At 41.5% G+C, this 18,971-nt stretch overlaps 2 protein-coding genes across 2 annotated transcripts; both read right to left on the bottom strand.

Annotated features, from left to right (window-relative positions):
- Positions 1 to 4,484: 4,484 nt before the first annotated feature.
- LOC105830067 lies at positions 4,485 to 8,234 on the bottom strand. The gene is made up of 3 exons (XM_036284443.1): positions 8,228 to 8,234; positions 7,629 to 8,179; positions 4,485 to 7,546 (listed from the first exon to the last, which is right to left on the bottom strand). The coding sequence occupies exons 1-3, from the start codon at positions 8,232 to 8,234 to the stop codon at positions 7,322 to 7,324; spliced, it is 783 nt and encodes a 260-aa protein (XP_036140336.1). The 3' UTR covers positions 4,485 to 7,321.
- LOC118648907 lies at positions 8,172 to 11,981 on the bottom strand. The gene is made up of 2 exons (XM_036295476.1): positions 11,550 to 11,981; positions 8,172 to 9,011 (listed from the first exon to the last, which is right to left on the bottom strand). The coding sequence occupies exons 1-2, from the start codon at positions 11,956 to 11,958 to the stop codon at positions 8,698 to 8,700; spliced, it is 723 nt and encodes a 240-aa protein (XP_036151369.1). The 5' UTR covers positions 11,959 to 11,981; the 3' UTR covers positions 8,172 to 8,697.
- Between the last annotated feature and the right edge of the window lie 6,990 nt (positions 11,982 to 18,971).

Genomic DNA, 18,971 nt, shown 5'->3' with positions numbered 1-18,971 from the left:
CGGCCCACGCGGGTCACCTCGAGACAATGCGCGCGCCCGCACGTGCACACACACACACACACACACACACACACACACAAAGTTCTCTTAATCGAGTATAAATATTGGCGAAGATCAACACGTGTCGCGCGCGCCTCTCATTAGAACCGCACTGCGGGGTTTCCCGATGCGTTCAAATAATGACCACCATTTCCCGTCGCGTGTTTTACGCCCGAATCACACTAGCATCAATGATTGTCTCTTGACCAATCGGTGGGCAGCTGCTGGCGATTACGATTAGCGAGTCTTATTTAGCCGTCCGTCTATTGGTCAAGAGACAGTCGTAGACGCAAACGCGAACGCAGACGCAATCGCTAGTGTGATTCGGGCATTACGCCGGCGCGCAAATTCACCCTACATCCCGACGCCGCGAAGGTCTATTCGCGAGCCTGTCATCGAACACGTGGAAAAAAAAAACTCGATGTCACTTTCCGACGTTTCCTCGCTTCGAGTTGTCGCAGTCGTTATACACGACCGTCGAGAACCCGATCTATTTTTCACGGCGATGTATAGCGTGCAGTGGATTCAGATTAATGTGAACGCTATATGCCGTTAACGGCCGACTACTCGGGGTAGCGCGGAATAAAATCAAAATAACATAATAGCGATTATGAGAATTCTAATAGGATGTGTGACACTCGTCCACATTAATCTAGCATGACGAAAATTCTGTGTATGTTCTTCATCGTTCGTACGACTAGTATTCGAGAAATATATTACTGTTACCAACCATTGTAGCGCCATTAAAAAAGAATAGTGTTTAGTGGAAATATCTTTAAAAAGATTCAACCTTGTCACGGTCGCTTGGACTTACTTGTGCATTTTCAGTCTCTTACTTTGAAAGTTACTCGCACGGGGGAATTCCGGACGTGAATCGTCAGCTCGTTATTTTTATACTTCTACGTTACGCTAAGGTAAGGCTTTAAAAGCTCTCTCGACTTCACGTTACTATCATTGTACTACGTAAGACGTACTATCTACATTTTTCCTGGTAAAAATACTTTACACATAAGACTTTACGATATTCTAGGATTACGTGTAAGGTGACGGTCTAATTTCGGTTTCCGTTTAAGTAATTTTTATTAATATAATTACAAGTATTAAATATATTATAATTTTAAAGAGAAATTATTATATATTTAATAAACCGATTGTAAATTTTGGAAAAATATTAAGAATGTTTATGCATAAATCTTAATTATGACATTTAGCACAATCAAATATTAATGTTTACTAATGTACGTTAATGTACACTTTTAATGTATGTTATTATACGTTTATTATGTGTGAATGAAATCCGTTTGAATATCACAGTTTCAAAAAATTTAGAGAAATTATAAGAAAAATTATTAATAGTAACTTTCAACATTTTTCATAAATATTATTTCTCAACGATTGAAAACGTGATTTCATTTTACAATAATTATACAGAAATTTTCTGCAATTTTACTAATACATGTATGTCCATAAAGTACTTAATTTTGCAAATTAGATCCCTAAATTGAAACCGTCACCTTAACTCACATGCGTGCCCGCCACGCGGAACTGTGGACGTTGCCCGAGCGAGCGGTCGATGAAACATCATTTTTGTAGCATGCCTCGAACACGTCCTTGGCTCTGACAAGTCGGAGTGAGAAACCTTTCGACTTCGCGAGCAAAGCGATTTTTCCTACAGGGAGGGAGAAAAGCAAGTGCAACGCGCCGCTGGTAGCGCCGGCTCCTCCTGGCTCACTCCGACCTGTCCGAAAGAAATGGATGCAACCACGTTTTAAAGTCTGCTCCGCGAACGCGGCCTGGATATCACATGAACCTTAGCAATAATCGTGGAACACTTTGTTAGAGGGTGGCGATGGCTTTTTTAATCGCTGTCGAGCGCTAAGAGCTGGTTGCACCAACATTAATTAAACGTGAAACATTTCTCTCTCCGTCTTGCGCGATATCTGCCGCGAGAGCTCTCCGCCGCGTATATATATATATATATATATATATATATATATATATATATATAAAAGCAGTTGCGCATATATATATATATATATACAAGCGCAACTCCGATGAGAAGTTGAAGAATTTCGTATTTCTGATGCCGCCGGAGCACTTCGCTACGTCGCGAATTTAAAGGCCTCCTCGAGATAAACGCGCCCGGGAATTAGTTGAAAAATAAATGAACGCCTCCCCCTCCCCCTCTCTTTCTTCCCGTTGTCTTATTCGCGCTTGTGGGATTTACTTCCACCGCGTAACTTTGACTTCATCAGCGTTAATCAAATCCGGTCTCCAAATTTATCAAAGGACTCGCATTAAGTGGAATTACAATCCCCGGCTGAAGGTATATAATGTGAATCACTGACCTGGAGTTGGTTAAATCAGATTGTCGGCCCGAGTTGCGGACGGCGCGTGTACCCGCGCGAAATGGAGGATGTTGAATCTTGCATCACTCCCCGCCGGGGCGGGACGTGACTTTCCCAGCGATCGACTTCAGCGGGAGAGCCTCCCTCCTCCGCAGCTCCTTCGTTTCGAGTTATCACGGCGACCGAGAGTTCTATTTTTCTAACACACTTTTCCCGATTTGGCGTCGACGCGTCCGACAGCGTTGTTGCGACAAATGTTGCAAGATCGGGGGAAACGCATCACATTGCCGTCACCGAAAGCGAATTTTCGATCGGGGACTTCTGTCGCGGGCGTTTCGCACATCGATCTTGGCGACGGCGTGTCAAGTGGGAGAAGATTGCGCCAGCAGAGGTAATCATGCGCCACAATAGAGAGAGAGAGAGAGAGAGAGAGAAAGGTGTAGAAATTTTTTAAACGTTTAATGGGAAGAGAAATAATCCATCAGCTTTAGCAAGCTTAGCTTTTCCAATATCCGCGGGCATCTCCGTGGCCCTGATTATTTTCTTATAAACGCCGGCTTTGAGGCTGTTTCTCTACTCTGGCGCAGTGAGTTACTCTGCCGATGGACTCTTGCCCCGAGATTAGCGCGGAGAGCGGAAAAACGCGCGCGTGAGAAAGAGAGAGAAACGAGCGATGTGTATCTGGTTAGGTTTACCTCACGTACGAGGAATTATTAAGCGAAAACAAAAGAAAAAGGGAGAATCGTCTTAAGCAATTTTTACAATTTTCAACGGGAAGCATAAGTGTAAGAGCCGAATCTCGCTTAGTGGAAATTCCTAGATGCTTTTCGTGTTAACTGAATTCTCGTAGCGAACGCTTTGTGAACGCGAAGCCGAAAGTCTTCACGTGATGAAGAATAAGCAGCGAAGAGGGATGGGCGGGAGGTAAACGGCGCGCGGCGAAAAGTCGCCGAGAGAGGGGGGGGGGGGAGAAAAGGAAAGCGCGGAAGAAAATCAAAAAGCCCAAACGTGCCTGCTCCAGGCGATGTTTCCCCATTTTTCTCTCACGCTCGTCTCTCGGCGGCGACGACGCGTCTTTCCGCGAGCGCAATTAACGTTTGATGATTAACGATTGGCCGGGCAAACACGCCGGTGACGTGAATCGGCATGACGGAAGTCGAAGGAGGAAAGGCACACCGCGCCGCGAAAAGTAATCGCGGCGGGGGACCCCGTCGGGTTGGTTTGTTACGCAACTATCGGCCCGGGATAATTATTCCATTTGTATTCGTTAAGCGCGGGCTTGTGCGCGCGATTTATCGCGCGCGGGATCGGAACGCGACGGGGAATATCTGTCCGTTGCGTCGCGCGGTTGCGCAAGTTTATTCTTTACGGTTTAGCATAATTTTAAAATCCCCGCTCGGGTCGACTCAATTCCATTTCGATAGCGCTAATGGCTGTGAAATAAGCGTTTTCAATGCAAATTTAATCCGGCAAACAAGTCTCAACGTCGCATTCGTACCTGTAACCGCGTTTATCGCGCGTATAATGCAACGCGGCAATCGGCTCGAATCTCCCCTACCCCCCTCCTCCCCCCCCCCTCGAAACGCATTAAAGATAATTAATTTAAAGCCGCCGCACCGGTGACAGATTTAATTTCGCCATATTATAGCGGCGCGAGAACGAGAAATTAGTCATTCCGCAGGTGGCCTTCTCGCGAGTATCGCAGTCGCAATCGGCCACTCTCGCGGGGGTAACCGCCCCCTTTCTAATTTGCGACAAAGGCTTTTGAGACGCGCGGCGGGCCGTCGGTGACACGCCACGCCGGAGAGACAAAAGGCCGCGCGCGGCTTTCGAGGATAAAGCTGTCCCGGACGATCGCGCGTCCGTGAGAGCGGACTGTTCCCGTCCGAGCGGAATCGCGCTCCAGAGATTTGGAATTTTTTATCGCGATCTCGCGAATTTCGCCCGTACCTTTCCCGCGGCGCGCTCGCCGCAGAGATAAACGGCACACCGTTTTATGGTGATTAGATTCGATCGACGCGTGCCGCGAGATTTCGATAAGATTTTTCGAGATTTACATTTCCGTATTTCCGACCTTCTCTCCCGTTCCGCTTCTAATTTTTTTTTTTTTTTCTGTTATTAATAGTCAGAGATAAATCAGTTGCAGCTTTATACGTGCCTCGTAAAGGATTGTGAGGCTTAACCTTCTGTAACCCATTTTCCGATTGTTATTGAGCCACTCGGAGTGTATTACTCCTCCGGGAAGCGTTGGTTATTTCACACAGAGGTATACATACATGAATCGATATATCTATCACGATAAGCGTGAAAATAGATGTTAGGACGTTATTTCACTGTGAGTTATAGAAGGTTGACGTTAACAAGAGCGTTTACGTGATAATATAGCGTATCCAAAACTGTTGCCGCTTCTCCCATTTAACGAATCCTTTGACCACGCGCGAGACAATTTAGCTAGAATATCTCGTTTCCGTTGTACTCTCCGACGTTTTACGTTGTCCAAAGATCGCTTAATTATAATTTGAAATAAACTTTTAATACGCCTAAGTGTAAATTATCAGTACGTACAAATTTAATATTAACTAATAACTGAGCGTAAAAAAAAAAAAAACAATTTGAAGTCGAGAAAACATCATTCGGCTATATTTCTCTAAGAATTGCAAACGGTTTAAGAAATCGTAGGTGGAAAGAGTAACGGCAGTTTTGGAACAGTCTCGGTGTACTAATCCTAAGTTTCACTCTGCGGTAAGCGGATTTTAAGTTGTAAGCATCCTCGCGTTAAATATACTACTTGAACGGCATTGCGAAATTGCAAAGTGTAAATACGGCGGTCAATACCGTGAATTATTCATACGTTTCCTTCGATAGTCACTTCCGAGGACAAGCGCTCTGGGAGGCGACAAATCTAAAACGGAATTGCAATGGAATTGAACGGAGACACGATAACCTGGGATAAGCATGAGTTTTTTCCGACATTTCTCTCTCCGCACAATTATATACCTTCTCTCACACTCCTTCTATTGTTCTCTCACACACTCTCTCTCTCTCTCTATTCCTCGCCACTTGTTTTACGCATCGGCGACCTCGGAAAGGGCAACTTTTCGACGATAATGTTAAAAATAAAATGGAAAAGTATATTCTCTATACTATAGTAAGATATCGCTATTCTTAAGCGTGCGAGATGCACGAAGGCTATTCTAATGTGTACCGTTATATACTTATCGCTACTTGTACCGCTACTGTTACCGCTAGTATGTACTCTAACGCTAAACTACTGTTACTATATTTGCAGCAACATGCGAAACTTTTCCGTCTAAAATGCATAATATACATTCTCGAGGGAGACACGCCCATAAACACATCGTATACTGTCCACACACGTACACGCGCGCAAACACACTCGAAACAATTGCATCCGCTCCGTGCACACGGAAGGAGGGGAACACGACACGTACACTTAATAAACGGCAACATCATTGTTTTACGAACTTTCTGTGATAATTATTAACAATCACTAAATACGAGGAGAAATACTAAGTATGGAGCGAAGAAGATGGAGCGAGATGACGGAAACGAGGGAGGGAAGGAAAGGCACGATGTTAAACGATAGGGAGGTAGAAGCGCGGTGCTGATGGAACGAAAGGCGACCTTGTTAGGTGATGTAAAATTATTGTTCCGTAGTTTGTTGTACGATCGACGATCCGTTGAAATGGTTGCATTTGCTCTGAGTCTGCAACGGAGAGGGAAAAGGCAAAAAAAAAATGGGGAGAAAGAGCAGGTGGAGAAAAAGAACGGAAGCAGAGAGCGAATGCAAGCAGGTGACGCGACCTCGAGACGTTGCTCGGTTACCACAAAAATCTAAGCGCATTGTTATTTTGTATGGCCCCATGCGTTTTTTCTAAATGACGACATCGTGACATACGATATGATGGCGAATAATAAAAATAACTTCAAGCACACACGGCTGTTTTTCTTTCTACGTAACTTCCGGCGCCTGTCCTTCTTGTAGAATCCTTCCAGCTGCTATTCCTTCCTGTAGAACTGCGTAATCCTTAAATATTCAGTCTTTGGGTATTCTGTTAATAAAAACAAAATCTTTATGCATCATCCCTAAAGTACAGAATGTACAAGTACACTTATCTCTAATTAGTATCGCTATTTCTCATCTTTTTACAATATCGCACAAAAGTATTGTGCCTGTGGAAACAAGAGAGTCGTTTCTTTAAAAAAGAAAAGTTTACATAAATAATATAAAATTTTCTTCTAACAAATTTTTCGTCAATATAATGGTTGCCCCATTTTATTAATTATTTAATATATAATCCTTTAACCTGCAATGTTAACGTGATTCAATACATTGAATTATTGCAAAACGGAAAAAATAATGTACACTTAAACTATATATCGTATATTTAAAAAAGTGCTTTTCAATAAAAAATATATAGTTTTCTACACTTTATATGCTGTATAAATATCCCTCAAGGCTTTACTTTTGTATATCTATTCACAGTATATGTTACCAAAAATTAACAAAGGCAAAAATTTAATTTACCTGAAAAATATTAATGGAGTAATAATTGAGATATTTTTTAGATTTTCGCAAGATGTCGTGCAAATATTAAAGTCAAGGGACTTTATTTTACCGCAAAATAAATTCAAACGACACGTAAGTAATCACGAGGCTCATTCCGCGTTGCAACATTGACGCTATAAACCTTCTGTACAATGTCGCAAAGGGTATTACGTGAAAATATGTTTCCATGAAAAATATTTTCCTTAACGATTACGGTAGATTTATATTCGAAGGCCAGAAAAAGCTCTTCGATTGAACGAGACATTAGATTATCGGGTCCCTCGCGAAGAAATCAAACGACACAAAACTGGCGCGCGCACGCGCGCGTGTAAAGGAAAAGGTAAGAGATAAAAAAATAATGAACCTATTGACTGCGGACGACAAAAGCGTATTGCGGAGAATAGCGCTTTTGCGCTATCGCGTTGGCAAGAGATTCGATCGGGCTTACCGCTTGAGCCGTCGCAAGTGCCAGATGCAACTCGTGCAGCTCATCCGCGCGTCGAATGTCCTCGTTCAGAGCCCGGATCCTGAATCGAATCTCCTGAATAGCCATCTCAGCGATTTTCACTTTCAGCCGCTTCTCCTCGGTCTGCAACATAATCGTTCTCTGTAGTCGCCGAGTTCCGCTCTCCCCGCAGAATTGGGGGGGGGGGGGGGGGGAAATCGCGTACTTCCAGCCGGTGCAGCGTCAACCGGTAGTTCAGCTCGTCCCGCAGCGCCGATTCGACCGGATCAGCCCGATCCCGATCCCGTAATCGCGCATCTGGAACACACAGCCCCGCAACCCCGTCGTTCGCCTCACTTCCGTCGGAATCGTCGTCCCGCTGACTGCGCGACGTTGCGCCCCCGCCAACTTTCGATTCCTCGTGTCTTCCTTTGCGGCATATCGAATCTCGGCTGTCCCGGATATCAGCAGCAGCAGCAGCAGCAGAATCTTCCTTTGCCGAGTCTTCTTTGGTCGTTACAGAAACCTTCTTCGTTGATACCGTGCACGAAACTTTATCCCGAGACGCGAGTTTCAACGGCAGAACGGCGGCAGACTCTTCCTTCGCCGAACCCAATTTCCGGCGTCCTTCAATTGCATTCCTTCGGTTGCTAATTACTTCACCGTGATTATCAGTCTGCCGGGGCTGCAGCAAGAAGCAGCGTCCTTTCGCCGCGCCCGCAGCGGTCGGGAAAATGGACTGATCGTCGTCCCTGCGTTTCTTGCCCGACGGTGCAGCTGGTGGTTAAACGGAGAGATGAAATTTTTTGTCGCCCGGCGACGCGCCAGCCATTTGTCTCCAATTTCGACTCTACTTCTTGCGTTCTTTTTATTCGGAGTATCGCGGGGTCGTATTTATTGAAGCAAGAAATAACGTTGACATCTTTCTTCCCGATAAAATGATCTTTTGAATTTCACCGAACGAACGCGGCGTAGGAAATTCGATTAGCACACTAACTTTCATATGTAAAAAGATTAATCGCTAGAAGTTTATCGCGTTACGCTTTTCTTCCTGCGTACATTTTTTTGCGTGTTGTAATATCAAGCTAGAAAAAACTTGTATTTGATTATTCTTCTACTAAGCGCGCTAATTTCCTTCGCTGTATGATTGAATAAAGAATTTCGCGTGTCATAGATGATTAATAGTAAAAATAAAAATGGAATAAGAAAATAACAGTTACGGAGTTGTTCACGTTATTACATTGGCTTAATGCACAGCCAATCGAGAAAATTGAACGACGAGTAAAATAAAATTATTAAATTCTTTCACCTGCGACGGCGGAAACGCCGCTTTGAAGAGAGAATCTATCTAGAGGCGCGTCGCCCTCGCGTTTTCTTTTCGGCTGATTCTTGCTGAAAAGCTCGGGGGTCCTTTCAGGGCAAATCACTGACACAGTCACGCTATTGTCCGAGACGTCGGTGTTAGATACTATCACGTCAGTGCCTATTGGTTTCTCCAGTTCACGGTCTATCACTCCCGATGGCCTTGGCTCTTCGTAAACCTCACTCGAGAATCTCTTATTCTGCGAGATTTCCGAGCCAGATCGATTTTCTCCAAGTGAATCTAAATCTAAAAGTTATAAGCCGCTTTATAGCATTTATCTATTACCCGATATCTGCAACTCCTTCTATTTTTTTTTAACTTGGAAACTCATATTTTTCTTAAACTAACAGAACTCTGAGTGGAAATTCAGTTACAGGATTTTAAAAATGTATCATATTCTTTAATGTTTACTTCACCTCTATTTTTTTACGTTTAAAGTTACGACGTGTTACAAATAATTGCACTAACACTACTTTATGTAAAAGAAATCTTACGTTATTTTAAGCTATCAAAATTTCAATAACAAAACTGTACTAAATTAGCACTTACAAATAAAAATTCATTCACCGTACCATTCCAGAAACAATATACTTTTCCTTTTTAATTTGTAAAGTAAATATTCCGTAAAAATTGTAAGTTTAAAATTTCATGAAAACATTTTTTCGTACGCAGCAGCATAGATGGAATGAATAAAACTGTCATATATATCTATCGGACAAAATCGTAAAACGATGGATGGCTGTTGGAGATACTACCCTTTTTTTTAACGGCGCGGTTGATAGCCCGCACGAGGGCCTGAAAGGTCCGTGACGACGAAAGTCACGACACTCTCCGGGTACACTTACGATAAACGAGTAGAATAATAAAAGGTATAAAGAACTCGGCCGCATTATTGAGCCTCGATAAAAGCTGCGGTCTCGAAACGATCGAGCGAATCTAAAGGAGAAGCTTATCGACTCACGAGAGCCCGACAGGTTTGAAGAAGCGCACGAAATATTCTTTACAGCGACGACGACGATAAGCGAATGGAGTCGTAATAAGGATAAGGGACGTAATAAAACTTAGGGCTTCATAGAAAACAGCCAAGTACTTTCGCAAAAGTGGCTTATCGTCACGAGGCACGCGTTAAGAGATTGAAAAGTTTAGATATTATTTCAGAATACCCATAAAAACGATATTAACGTTGAAGCAAAGTAAAAATCGTCGTCCCTTTTATTGCACGCAAACATACTGTCTATATAGAGTCACTACACCATTCATGAACAAATAAAAAGTCACACCAATCAATGAGCAAAAAAACAATTTATCTACGAAAACCAAACAATTTTTAGCGTCAAATGGTGAACAATTTTGTTTCGACAGGAATTAAAGAAAAAATAGAAATTATAAATATAATAAGTAATACATACACAATTTTTGACAAGAATCCAATGAGGCTAGAAGTGTTTTAATTTTTAAAATAGATTTCTGAAAATATTAATTTGAAAGTCTAAATCTTTACTGATAACTTTATATCTTATATATTTTTATAAAAATGAACTTATTTATATAATAATATAAATAAATATAAAAAAAATAATGTTATTCAAAGCAATTTGTAAAATTTTGTAAATAAAAAGTTAAAATATTGTTTTTTTATTTCAAATAATATTTTCTTTTTCATATTTTATCAATTATTTATTACCGTATATTATTATAAAATATGTATGTACTATATGTAAAAAAATAAATTTAAAATAACATGGGATAAATAAATAATAAAAGTAAAATTTTCGTAAGAACCAAATAAGAGAATCTATATGTTTTTTATTTTACTTTCTTTTAAATATAGATCTTTAAAATTAAAGTCTATAATTTTATTCTTACATTTATTATATTTAAAAGAATTATATTTATGTATTGAACGCTTTAAATAAAAAGACTTTTATTTCTTAAAAATTTAATCTTTTAGTTTAACTTGTAGTTTGTGACTTTTCGTGGAAATTATCCAATTACATTTGCCAGTAAAAAATTATATTTTAATCAAATCTGCATAAAAGCTAGCTCTAAAAATATTAATAGACTTGCAATTTATAATTTCTTATTATTCAATATTTTTTTACAATAGCCACTAATTATTTAACGACTGGTGCAGTGTAACCTTAATATAATTCAGTGCTGACATAAAAGACATTTTCAACGTTTGCGCGCACGTGGTTGTAACATCGTGAAACGATTATTTCTATTATTTATTTATCCCATGTTATTTCAAATTTATCTTTTTACATATAGTACATACATATTTTTAAATAATATACGGTAATAAATAATTAATAAAATATAAAGAAGAAAATATTATTTAAAATATAAAACAATATTTTAACTTTTTATTTACAAAATTTTACAAATTGCTTTGAATAAAATTATTCTTTTATATTTCTTGTTATATAAATAAGTTCATTTTTATGAAAATATATGAGGTATAAGGTTATCCGTGAAGATTTAGACTTTCAAATTAATATTTTCAGAAATCTATTAAAAAAATTAAAACACTTGTAGCCTCATTGGATTCTTGTCAAAAATTTTGTATGTATTACTTATTTACATTTCACTTTCCATATTGCAATTCGGACAATGCATCTTCTGACAGCGTCCCGTTAAATCGCCCTAATTTGCGAAAGTGAATAATTACAAGTCGGAAGAGATCGATGGATGGATTAGATGCGTCACTGCCGCGAGGGACCTTAAAAACGGAGACATTTCCTTAAAGGACGGATGGAGGGGAAGCGAGATAAGCACACATACCGGTCGGGTGGATCGGCGTGGCACTTAATTTCCGGAAGAACGTCCCATTATTCTCGTGTACCTCGCGCCGACGAGCCGATCCCGACTCGTCGATGTTCCGCAGCGACGCGTCGTGGCGAGCGGCGACGCGGGGAGCGGCTGCTGGTTGCTTGACGTTCTTGGTTACATAGCGATCACCACGGTTTTCGGGGACCACTTCCGGCTGCGGCGGCGCGCCTCCCTCCGCCGCGTCTCTCGAGGTCCCGCTCGGCGGATGCTTCCTCACACCCTGCACACGAGTTTTCGATTTACGAGAGAGAGCGTGGTGCGGCTTGCGGTGAGATAACAGCACGAAAATGGAAAATATGACCGGGAAGATGTAAATGAAGCCCCCGAGTAACTTTTGGCAAACGTTCAAGCGCACTGGCATGAGCGGCGTGCCGCTGCTCGTAATCGTGACTTCGGTGAGATATTTTGCTCTCGCGAGAAAAACAAAAGGGCTAAAAACGGAAACGGATCGACGGAAGGGAACCGCATCGTTCTTTCGTAACGTTTAAAGGACCGTTCGGTGACGCGTATAAGCTGTTGTTGTACATCTATAATTTGTTATCTTACAAGATTACAGATCTCGAGCTCTTAAGAATACAAGAGAGAGAAAGAGAGAGAAAGAGTAAGATAAGATCGCGTCCGATAAGCGAGACAGCCGAAGGCGAGTCCGGGGTGCAGAAGGGGAAGAAAGAAAAGAACGAGGAGCGTCGTTTAGCAGGCGCGCAGTTACAGGCGCCGCGCGTCCTGTCGGTGCTAATTTCATTTCGCGCGCGAGCGAGAAATCCGGGCCGCGATGGTCTCTTTACCGCCTGGGCTACCCTCCTGCCGTGGTATTTGTAGTTCTGCCAGTACTTCTTGAGCTGCGCGGACGTCTTCCCGGTGAAGCCCGCCTGATGGAAATCCCGCTCGATCGCGCGCCAGATCTCCCGGCGGTCAAACACCGACGCGCTCTTGTTGTCCAGCAGTGGCGCGTACTGACTCATCACCCTCAGCAGATGCAGACGCTCGTCCTTGCTGAACTGATTCCTCCGCGGTGCGTTGTCCTCCTCCTCCTCCTCCTCCTCCTCCTCCTCCACCACCTCCTCCGCGACCCGCGACAGACGGCACGGCCACATCCTTCTTGCGAAATCCCAACCCGGTCGCGCTGAACTTTCGCACGCTGAACTTTTTGCGAGACGCCAAACTCTCGGGAGAAGAGAGAAAGAGGGAGAGAGAGAGAGAGAGATAGAGAGAGAAAGAGAGTGACACGGTCTCTTCACTTCCGCGATCTCCCCGAGCGGACTCGCGCGAGCGAGCCTTTTCGCGGAGCAGTCGTCGACCCTAATCTCGGCTTTTGTTTCGACATGCGAAACATCGCTATACGCGATGCGCAGATTTTTCGTCGCGATGCATGCGCGTTTGAAACGCTTGACCCGCGTTGGTAGGAGGAAGAAAGGAGCCGTCGGCGGTTTTAATCGGACGGTCGTAGAGTACGCAGCTCCGTCCTTGCGCAATCTCCCGGGGAGATCGAGGAAGGAGGAGGGGGGGGGGGAGAGATTTTTACGAGGCGCTCGAATGAAATGAGCAGCAACAATTGTAATGATCGTGTACGGCGGTATTATATAGGCATAAGCTATTCATCTACTCCACGGTGCTCCTTCACGCTGCACTTATCCCCCTTATGTGCCTCCGATATTACAGGAGCGTATCGTCGCTCAATTGTAATTGTATGCCCACGGGACACACTTAACTTTCTATCGTCCGAACGGACCTCGCGTCTCCAAACGTGATGACTACATCGGCGTATCGTTGTTTGCGTAATGTTTGCCGTCCTCGGGCTTCCTGAAGAGAATCTCATTGCCGGGCAAACCGGGCAGGAGTTAACGCAACTTACGACAGTTCGGGAAGCGGTTTCGACCTACCCAAAATAAAAAAAGGAGAAAAAGACGGAAAAAAGAAACCAGAGGGAGATCCGGTCAGCCTTGTTTGCACGGGAGAGAAACCGTACGGGTACAAAACAAATGCCACGTGCCACGGGCCTTTGTCCGTCGTAAAAAAAAAAAAAAAACGAGAGAACGTTAATTTCACGTGAGATAATCCCGTGAGGGAATCGGCCGTCGCCGGACCGTCTACGCAAATTTATTTCGCGCTCCTTTTCCTCTTCCTGCCCCTTCCGCCATTTTCCCTTTTGTTAACGCAACGACCGTAATATCTGTAACCCGGGATCGTCGTCCGGTGGTATTCTGAAAGAACGTCCCGAGAAAGTGACAGCGCTCTTTGTGCCGGCGATAGTAAGGTCGTAAAGCGCGCGCGCGCGCGCGCGCGCAACCGTCACGACGACGCGCCGAGCGGTTCAACAATATATCCGCTGATTAATTACACATTTTCTCCGCGGTCCACCACCGCCGCCGCCGCCGCCGCCGCCGCTGCCGGGCCGGAGGACTTTGCATAATCCCGGCGGCGAACGACAGGTGGTAACCCAGAAAGCGAATCGATGGACGGACGAACGGACGGACGGACGGACGGACGGAGATCGCTTCACGCTTCAGGAACCTCAAAGAAGCCAGCTCGAAAATTCGTCTTTAGCGCCTCTTGAAGTGCCTCATTCTTTTTTTTTTTTGCGAGCGGAGAGACTCTCGCCCCCGTGAAACGAGGTATTCTCGTCTCTCTGGTGTGAACCGCTTATTACGCAGACCGGAATAATTGGCGCGCGCGAACAATTGCGAGAGAGAGATAGAGAGAGAGAGAGAAGCATGAGAGATTGGCTTGGATATCGATATTGCGAAATCGCAATCAAACGGCGCCCGAGAATGTGCACGAGATTAACGCACCGAGAAAGTTACAAGAGCTCCGGAGTGGTATAAACTGGCCGCGCGCGCGCGAGAGTTTGTACGTATTATTATCGCGAAGTGACGCGGGATAAAGCGTTGCGAAATTGCACGTTTAAACGTCGCGGGGAAACGCGACTCGCGATCGATTTTCGGATGCACAGTAAACTTTATGGCTCCCTTCCGCTCGCTTGATACGGGTACAGCTTCAGTTAACCGCTCTAATCTCGCTACCGATTAAAACGCTCCCCTTCCGCTCCGGATTTTCCCTCGTAAATCTTGTACGGTCTCTATATCCGCGCGACGTGAATTAAAAATCGGACGCCCGGGTAAGGATGCGGGGCGAGCGCCAGCGATTTTTCAACCGTCACGAGAAGAACCGCGCGCGATTTTTAAACGATACAGAAATCTGGCGATTCAAATTAAAGTCATAAATCCACTTTGCTGTAAATAACGCGACGCCACGAAACGCGGCATACCGAAGCATTAATATAATATGCATCTGCCGGGAAAGTATAGTTTGACGATTTTTGGTATACGTTGCCGAATAAGGTCAATAAATTTCCGATAAGATAATCTTAACGGAATGAGGAGCTTTAATAAATAACGGGGTTTAATAAATAGCGAACGGAGAGCGTTTCATCAAAATTCCTCGATCGTTAGCACGGCGTGAGTAACGTTGACAAACTGACACGAAAATAATAATCCTAAGCGGCGTTTTTCGGTGAAAGAAATCAGTGATAAATGGAACTCGGATGAACTGGCTAATCTCGCAAAATCCTCGATGAGGTTATTTCCGACGTGAAGTAATTACCAGATTTTCGTCGCGAAAAACTGGTGACAAAAGCCGTCTCGACTTTCGGCACGAATTAATTCGCGTATGATCATCGTTGATCGTGATTAGGAGATGACTCAACGTGATTTAAGCTAAACGGGTAGTGTGTACCGTTATCTATGTGTAATTATCTAGATAATTATCTAGCTGAAGAAATGGTTTCATATTATCTTGATCTAAATTACTGGAATGTACATTATCTCCATCTTCATCTTAGCTAAAAAAAATTGTTATCTTTTCCAAGTTAATGTAAACAACTATGAAATAAAGTATTATCCTTAATCGTCAACCTCTTTTACCATTTATTCTAACAGGACAGTTCTTTGAAGTGATAACAATGAATCGTATAGATCAGAAAATAAGCACAACGTAATAATTTGCCTCAAAACTATGTAATTCGAAAAACTTTTACAAGGAACACTGTCAGTCATTATAATGTGGTTTACACATTGCCTTTATATTTTTCAATTTTTATTTGCGTATTAATTTGAATAAAAAAAAAAGGAACTTTTTGTCAGATTAAATTATTTGAAGAACTCTTGTCTTTTCTTAAGAGAAATAAAGACATTTATAAATGCAAATTGAAATATAATGTTTTTATATCCTAAATTATTTTTCCCAACAGCGATATTATCTTGAAATTATCTAGATAAATTTTAATCATGTTTACTTGACCTAAGATAAATTTACATATAATTTATCCTGTCTTTATCCGAATAATTCTAAATTATATCAAAGCACAACATTGCCACGCCGGGCAAATTCCAGATGAGAAGACTGCGAAGGCAATTGTGTTACACGAGGACAGAACCGTGGCACTTCGGTTTCCAAATATCTCGAAGCGAACAACGAAATATGATTTCATTAATAACCGGCACACGCTCCCGTATTTGCGTTGTAAATATCGCATCTGGCAAACTAACCGACGAGCGAAATTAATGCCTCGCAACGAAACACACCTCCCCCTCTCCCCGTCCTCGCCCCGACTGTATTTACCATTTGTAACACAGTACAAACGTGCAAAATACGTGATCTGTTTAAATAAATAGAGGATTCGGGAGGATATGTACGCATTGCGAAGATAGAATTTCAGCTCTCCTCTCCACGCCGATTCGGAAAAAGCCATTTGCGAACGGCCAGGAATAATTTTCGCGCCTGCCGACGAGAGCGTTTCCGCATTCGTCTGCCGAATATCGAAAAATTAGACGGGAAGCTATCGGATATTAAGTGCCTGTTGGTAACTTGATAATTATCTCGGAAACTTGTGCCGGAGTGCCGGCGCGGGCAATTGATGGCACTTTAGGCACGGCAGCACGGGGTAATTAATAATCTCGAGCGAGGATCGGAGAAACAGAGGCTCGCGCAACAGCGGGGTATCCAATCTCGCCGTCGACCGGCGAGAGTTTGGCTGCGATACCCGTGTGGACACCGCGTGTGCACGCGGGGTCCTACGACGAGCGTGATGCCGACGTGATTGATGACAAGTGGTTATCACGCGGTGCCGATATGACGCCGCGCGACCATCGTCACCGTGTTTCGACACGCACCGCAGGACATAAGGCGATCCAGCGAGGATTGTGTAAACGTCCCGGCTGTGTAATGGGTCAGCTAATACTTTTATCTTACGATTCTGTGCGTGTTTGGTGTGTGTGTGTGTGTGTGTGTGTGTGTGTGTGTGTGTGTGTGTGTGTGTGTGTGTGTGTGTGTGTGTGTGTGTGTGTGTGTGTGTGTGTGCGCGCGCGCGTGTGTGTATGAGAACCGTGCAATCGCGCGTGCGGAGGTGCGCGATTACGATCGCGTCGTAGACGCGGAATAGCGGAAAGTCACGGATTTCCCGGAGATGAACTCGTTCGATCATGTTTTGCCACGGTTTCTGGTAATTTGTACGCTACGCAAGACACTTCCGATATTATTATTGTAAATGAATATTGATACCGTTTCGAATAATTACTCTGTTTGGTTAACTCGTAACAAACCTTAAAAATTATGATAAATGGAATGAAATTTGTTATTGTCACGTGTTATTGATCTCCGCGGTTTGCCACAATTTAATGCTGAATACAGATCTGTTTAATATTCATTGTGAGTAACAGCAAATCGCATGAAAAAATGGCAATATTCATATTTTAATATATACACTTGTCACAATAAAAAAAATTTTTTTTTTTTAATTCCTTTAATTTTGTAAAATTAATTAACAAATAGTACATGCATTTTTATCTTATTTATTTCTAAATCACAAAATCTAAGGTACTTGAACTGAATAAGGTTTATTTGTTTTACTTTCTACAAATTTTGATATAGTTTTTAAAATAAAATTTAAAAAGCTTTATTTTTAATAAGAGTATTTCTGATTATTGTTAAATAATACTCAACAACAAAAATTAAATTAATTATCACTAATTCTTTAACAATAAGCAAACTTTAGGAGAATGTGATTTCATAAAAAATAATTACAATATAATGAAATTTTTCAGAAGCCTTTTACAGCTTGAAATTTTTATTTTTTAAATTACTTTTTAAATCATGACTAATTTTTTATCTTTTAACATTAAATAACTCAGTGTAAAAAATCGGACTGCGCTCAACGCAAATTAAAGAGAGTCATGCTTTCGAAAACTGTCGTAACTGTGTGTGGTTTTTAATTCACGCCATGGAAGTTTACAAATGTCATTTAAAAAAAATGTAATTGACACTTTTCCATTTGTGTAGCTTTGTAGCTTTGTAAACATCAGAAAGTTGTTTACAAGGTATTAATTTAAAAAATAAAATTTACTGGTTGTAAAAAATTCTTTTTAGCAAATTTTATTAAAATATATTATTTTTAACAAAGATGCACTCTTTGGAAATTTGCCAATTTTTGAGAGGCAGAATAAATAATGCTTTTATTTTGTTGTCGCGAATAAATAAATTAAAATAGAACAAATTAAATTTTATATTCAGTCCAAAGACGTTAAAAATATTTTAATTCTAAAATATCAACTAAAAGTTATCAAAATTGAAAAACTGAAGACTTTTATGGTTATTCTTGTTGTCTCCTAATTAAGGACAAAAATTTTAGTTGCAAATACTTGAATTTGGACCCTGAAATCAATTGCAAAAAAGTAAACAATAAAAAATTTGGTTTACAATGGCTTATGTAACAAAAATAACCTTATTTTGCTGTAATTTTAAGCAAATAATTAATATTAATTGATAATAAATAATTGATAATAATGAGCAAGTAGATCCAAATACATTTTTGCATAAATATTCATTAGAGTTTTATTAGTAAAAAAAGGTCGCCAAATACTAGCACAGGTCTTTACTTTTTTGAAAATTAAATCAACCTCTATTAATACTGATAGAGTACAATCTATATATATAATATCTACTTAAATATTATATAATATTTGAAGAAATAAAAAACCTTCATACATTTATGTGTCTTCTTTTTATACAAAATTTGCTAAAAACGAATAAAATCCTCATAAGCGATAATAAAATTTGCATAATTTTCTTTTGTAAATTGCATAATTTAAACAAAAGTGGATATATTATCGGCAATAATAGATTATTTTATATATCAACATAGAGTATGAACTGCGCAACACGAGTCGAAAGTAAATCCAACTATGGAAGGACAGCACAAATTGTCGACCAATATCTATCTTTTTCTAATCAAGACAGTAACATCTGTTTATAAAACCTCGTGCAAGCATGTCTCCATTTACACAGAAAACATTTATACACCATTGTTTATTTTTAATAACG

Source organism: Monomorium pharaonis, chromosome 1 (assembly GCF_013373865.1).
Source record: "Monomorium pharaonis isolate MP-MQ-018 chromosome 1, ASM1337386v2, whole genome shotgun sequence".
NCBI lineage: Eukaryota > Metazoa > Arthropoda > Insecta > Hymenoptera > Formicidae > Monomorium > Monomorium pharaonis.
The sequence above is the reverse complement of the archived record's forward strand: the minus strand, read 5'-3'. Positions and strand labels throughout refer to the sequence as shown.

Coding starts and splice junctions, on each gene's coding strand:
- LOC105830067 (XM_036284443.1), bottom strand. Junction 7,547..7,628: donor TGACGCTGCACCGGCTGGAA/GTACGCGATTTC, acceptor ATTATGTTGCAG/ACCGAGGAGAAGCGGCTGAA.
- LOC118648907 (XM_036295476.1), bottom strand. CDS start 11,958: ATGCCAGTGCGCTTGAACGTTTGCCAAAAGTTACTCGGGGGCTTCATT. Junction 9,012..11,549: donor CACGCCGATCCACCCGACCG/GTATGTGTGCTT, acceptor TATAACTTTTAG/ATTTAGATTCACTTGGAGAA.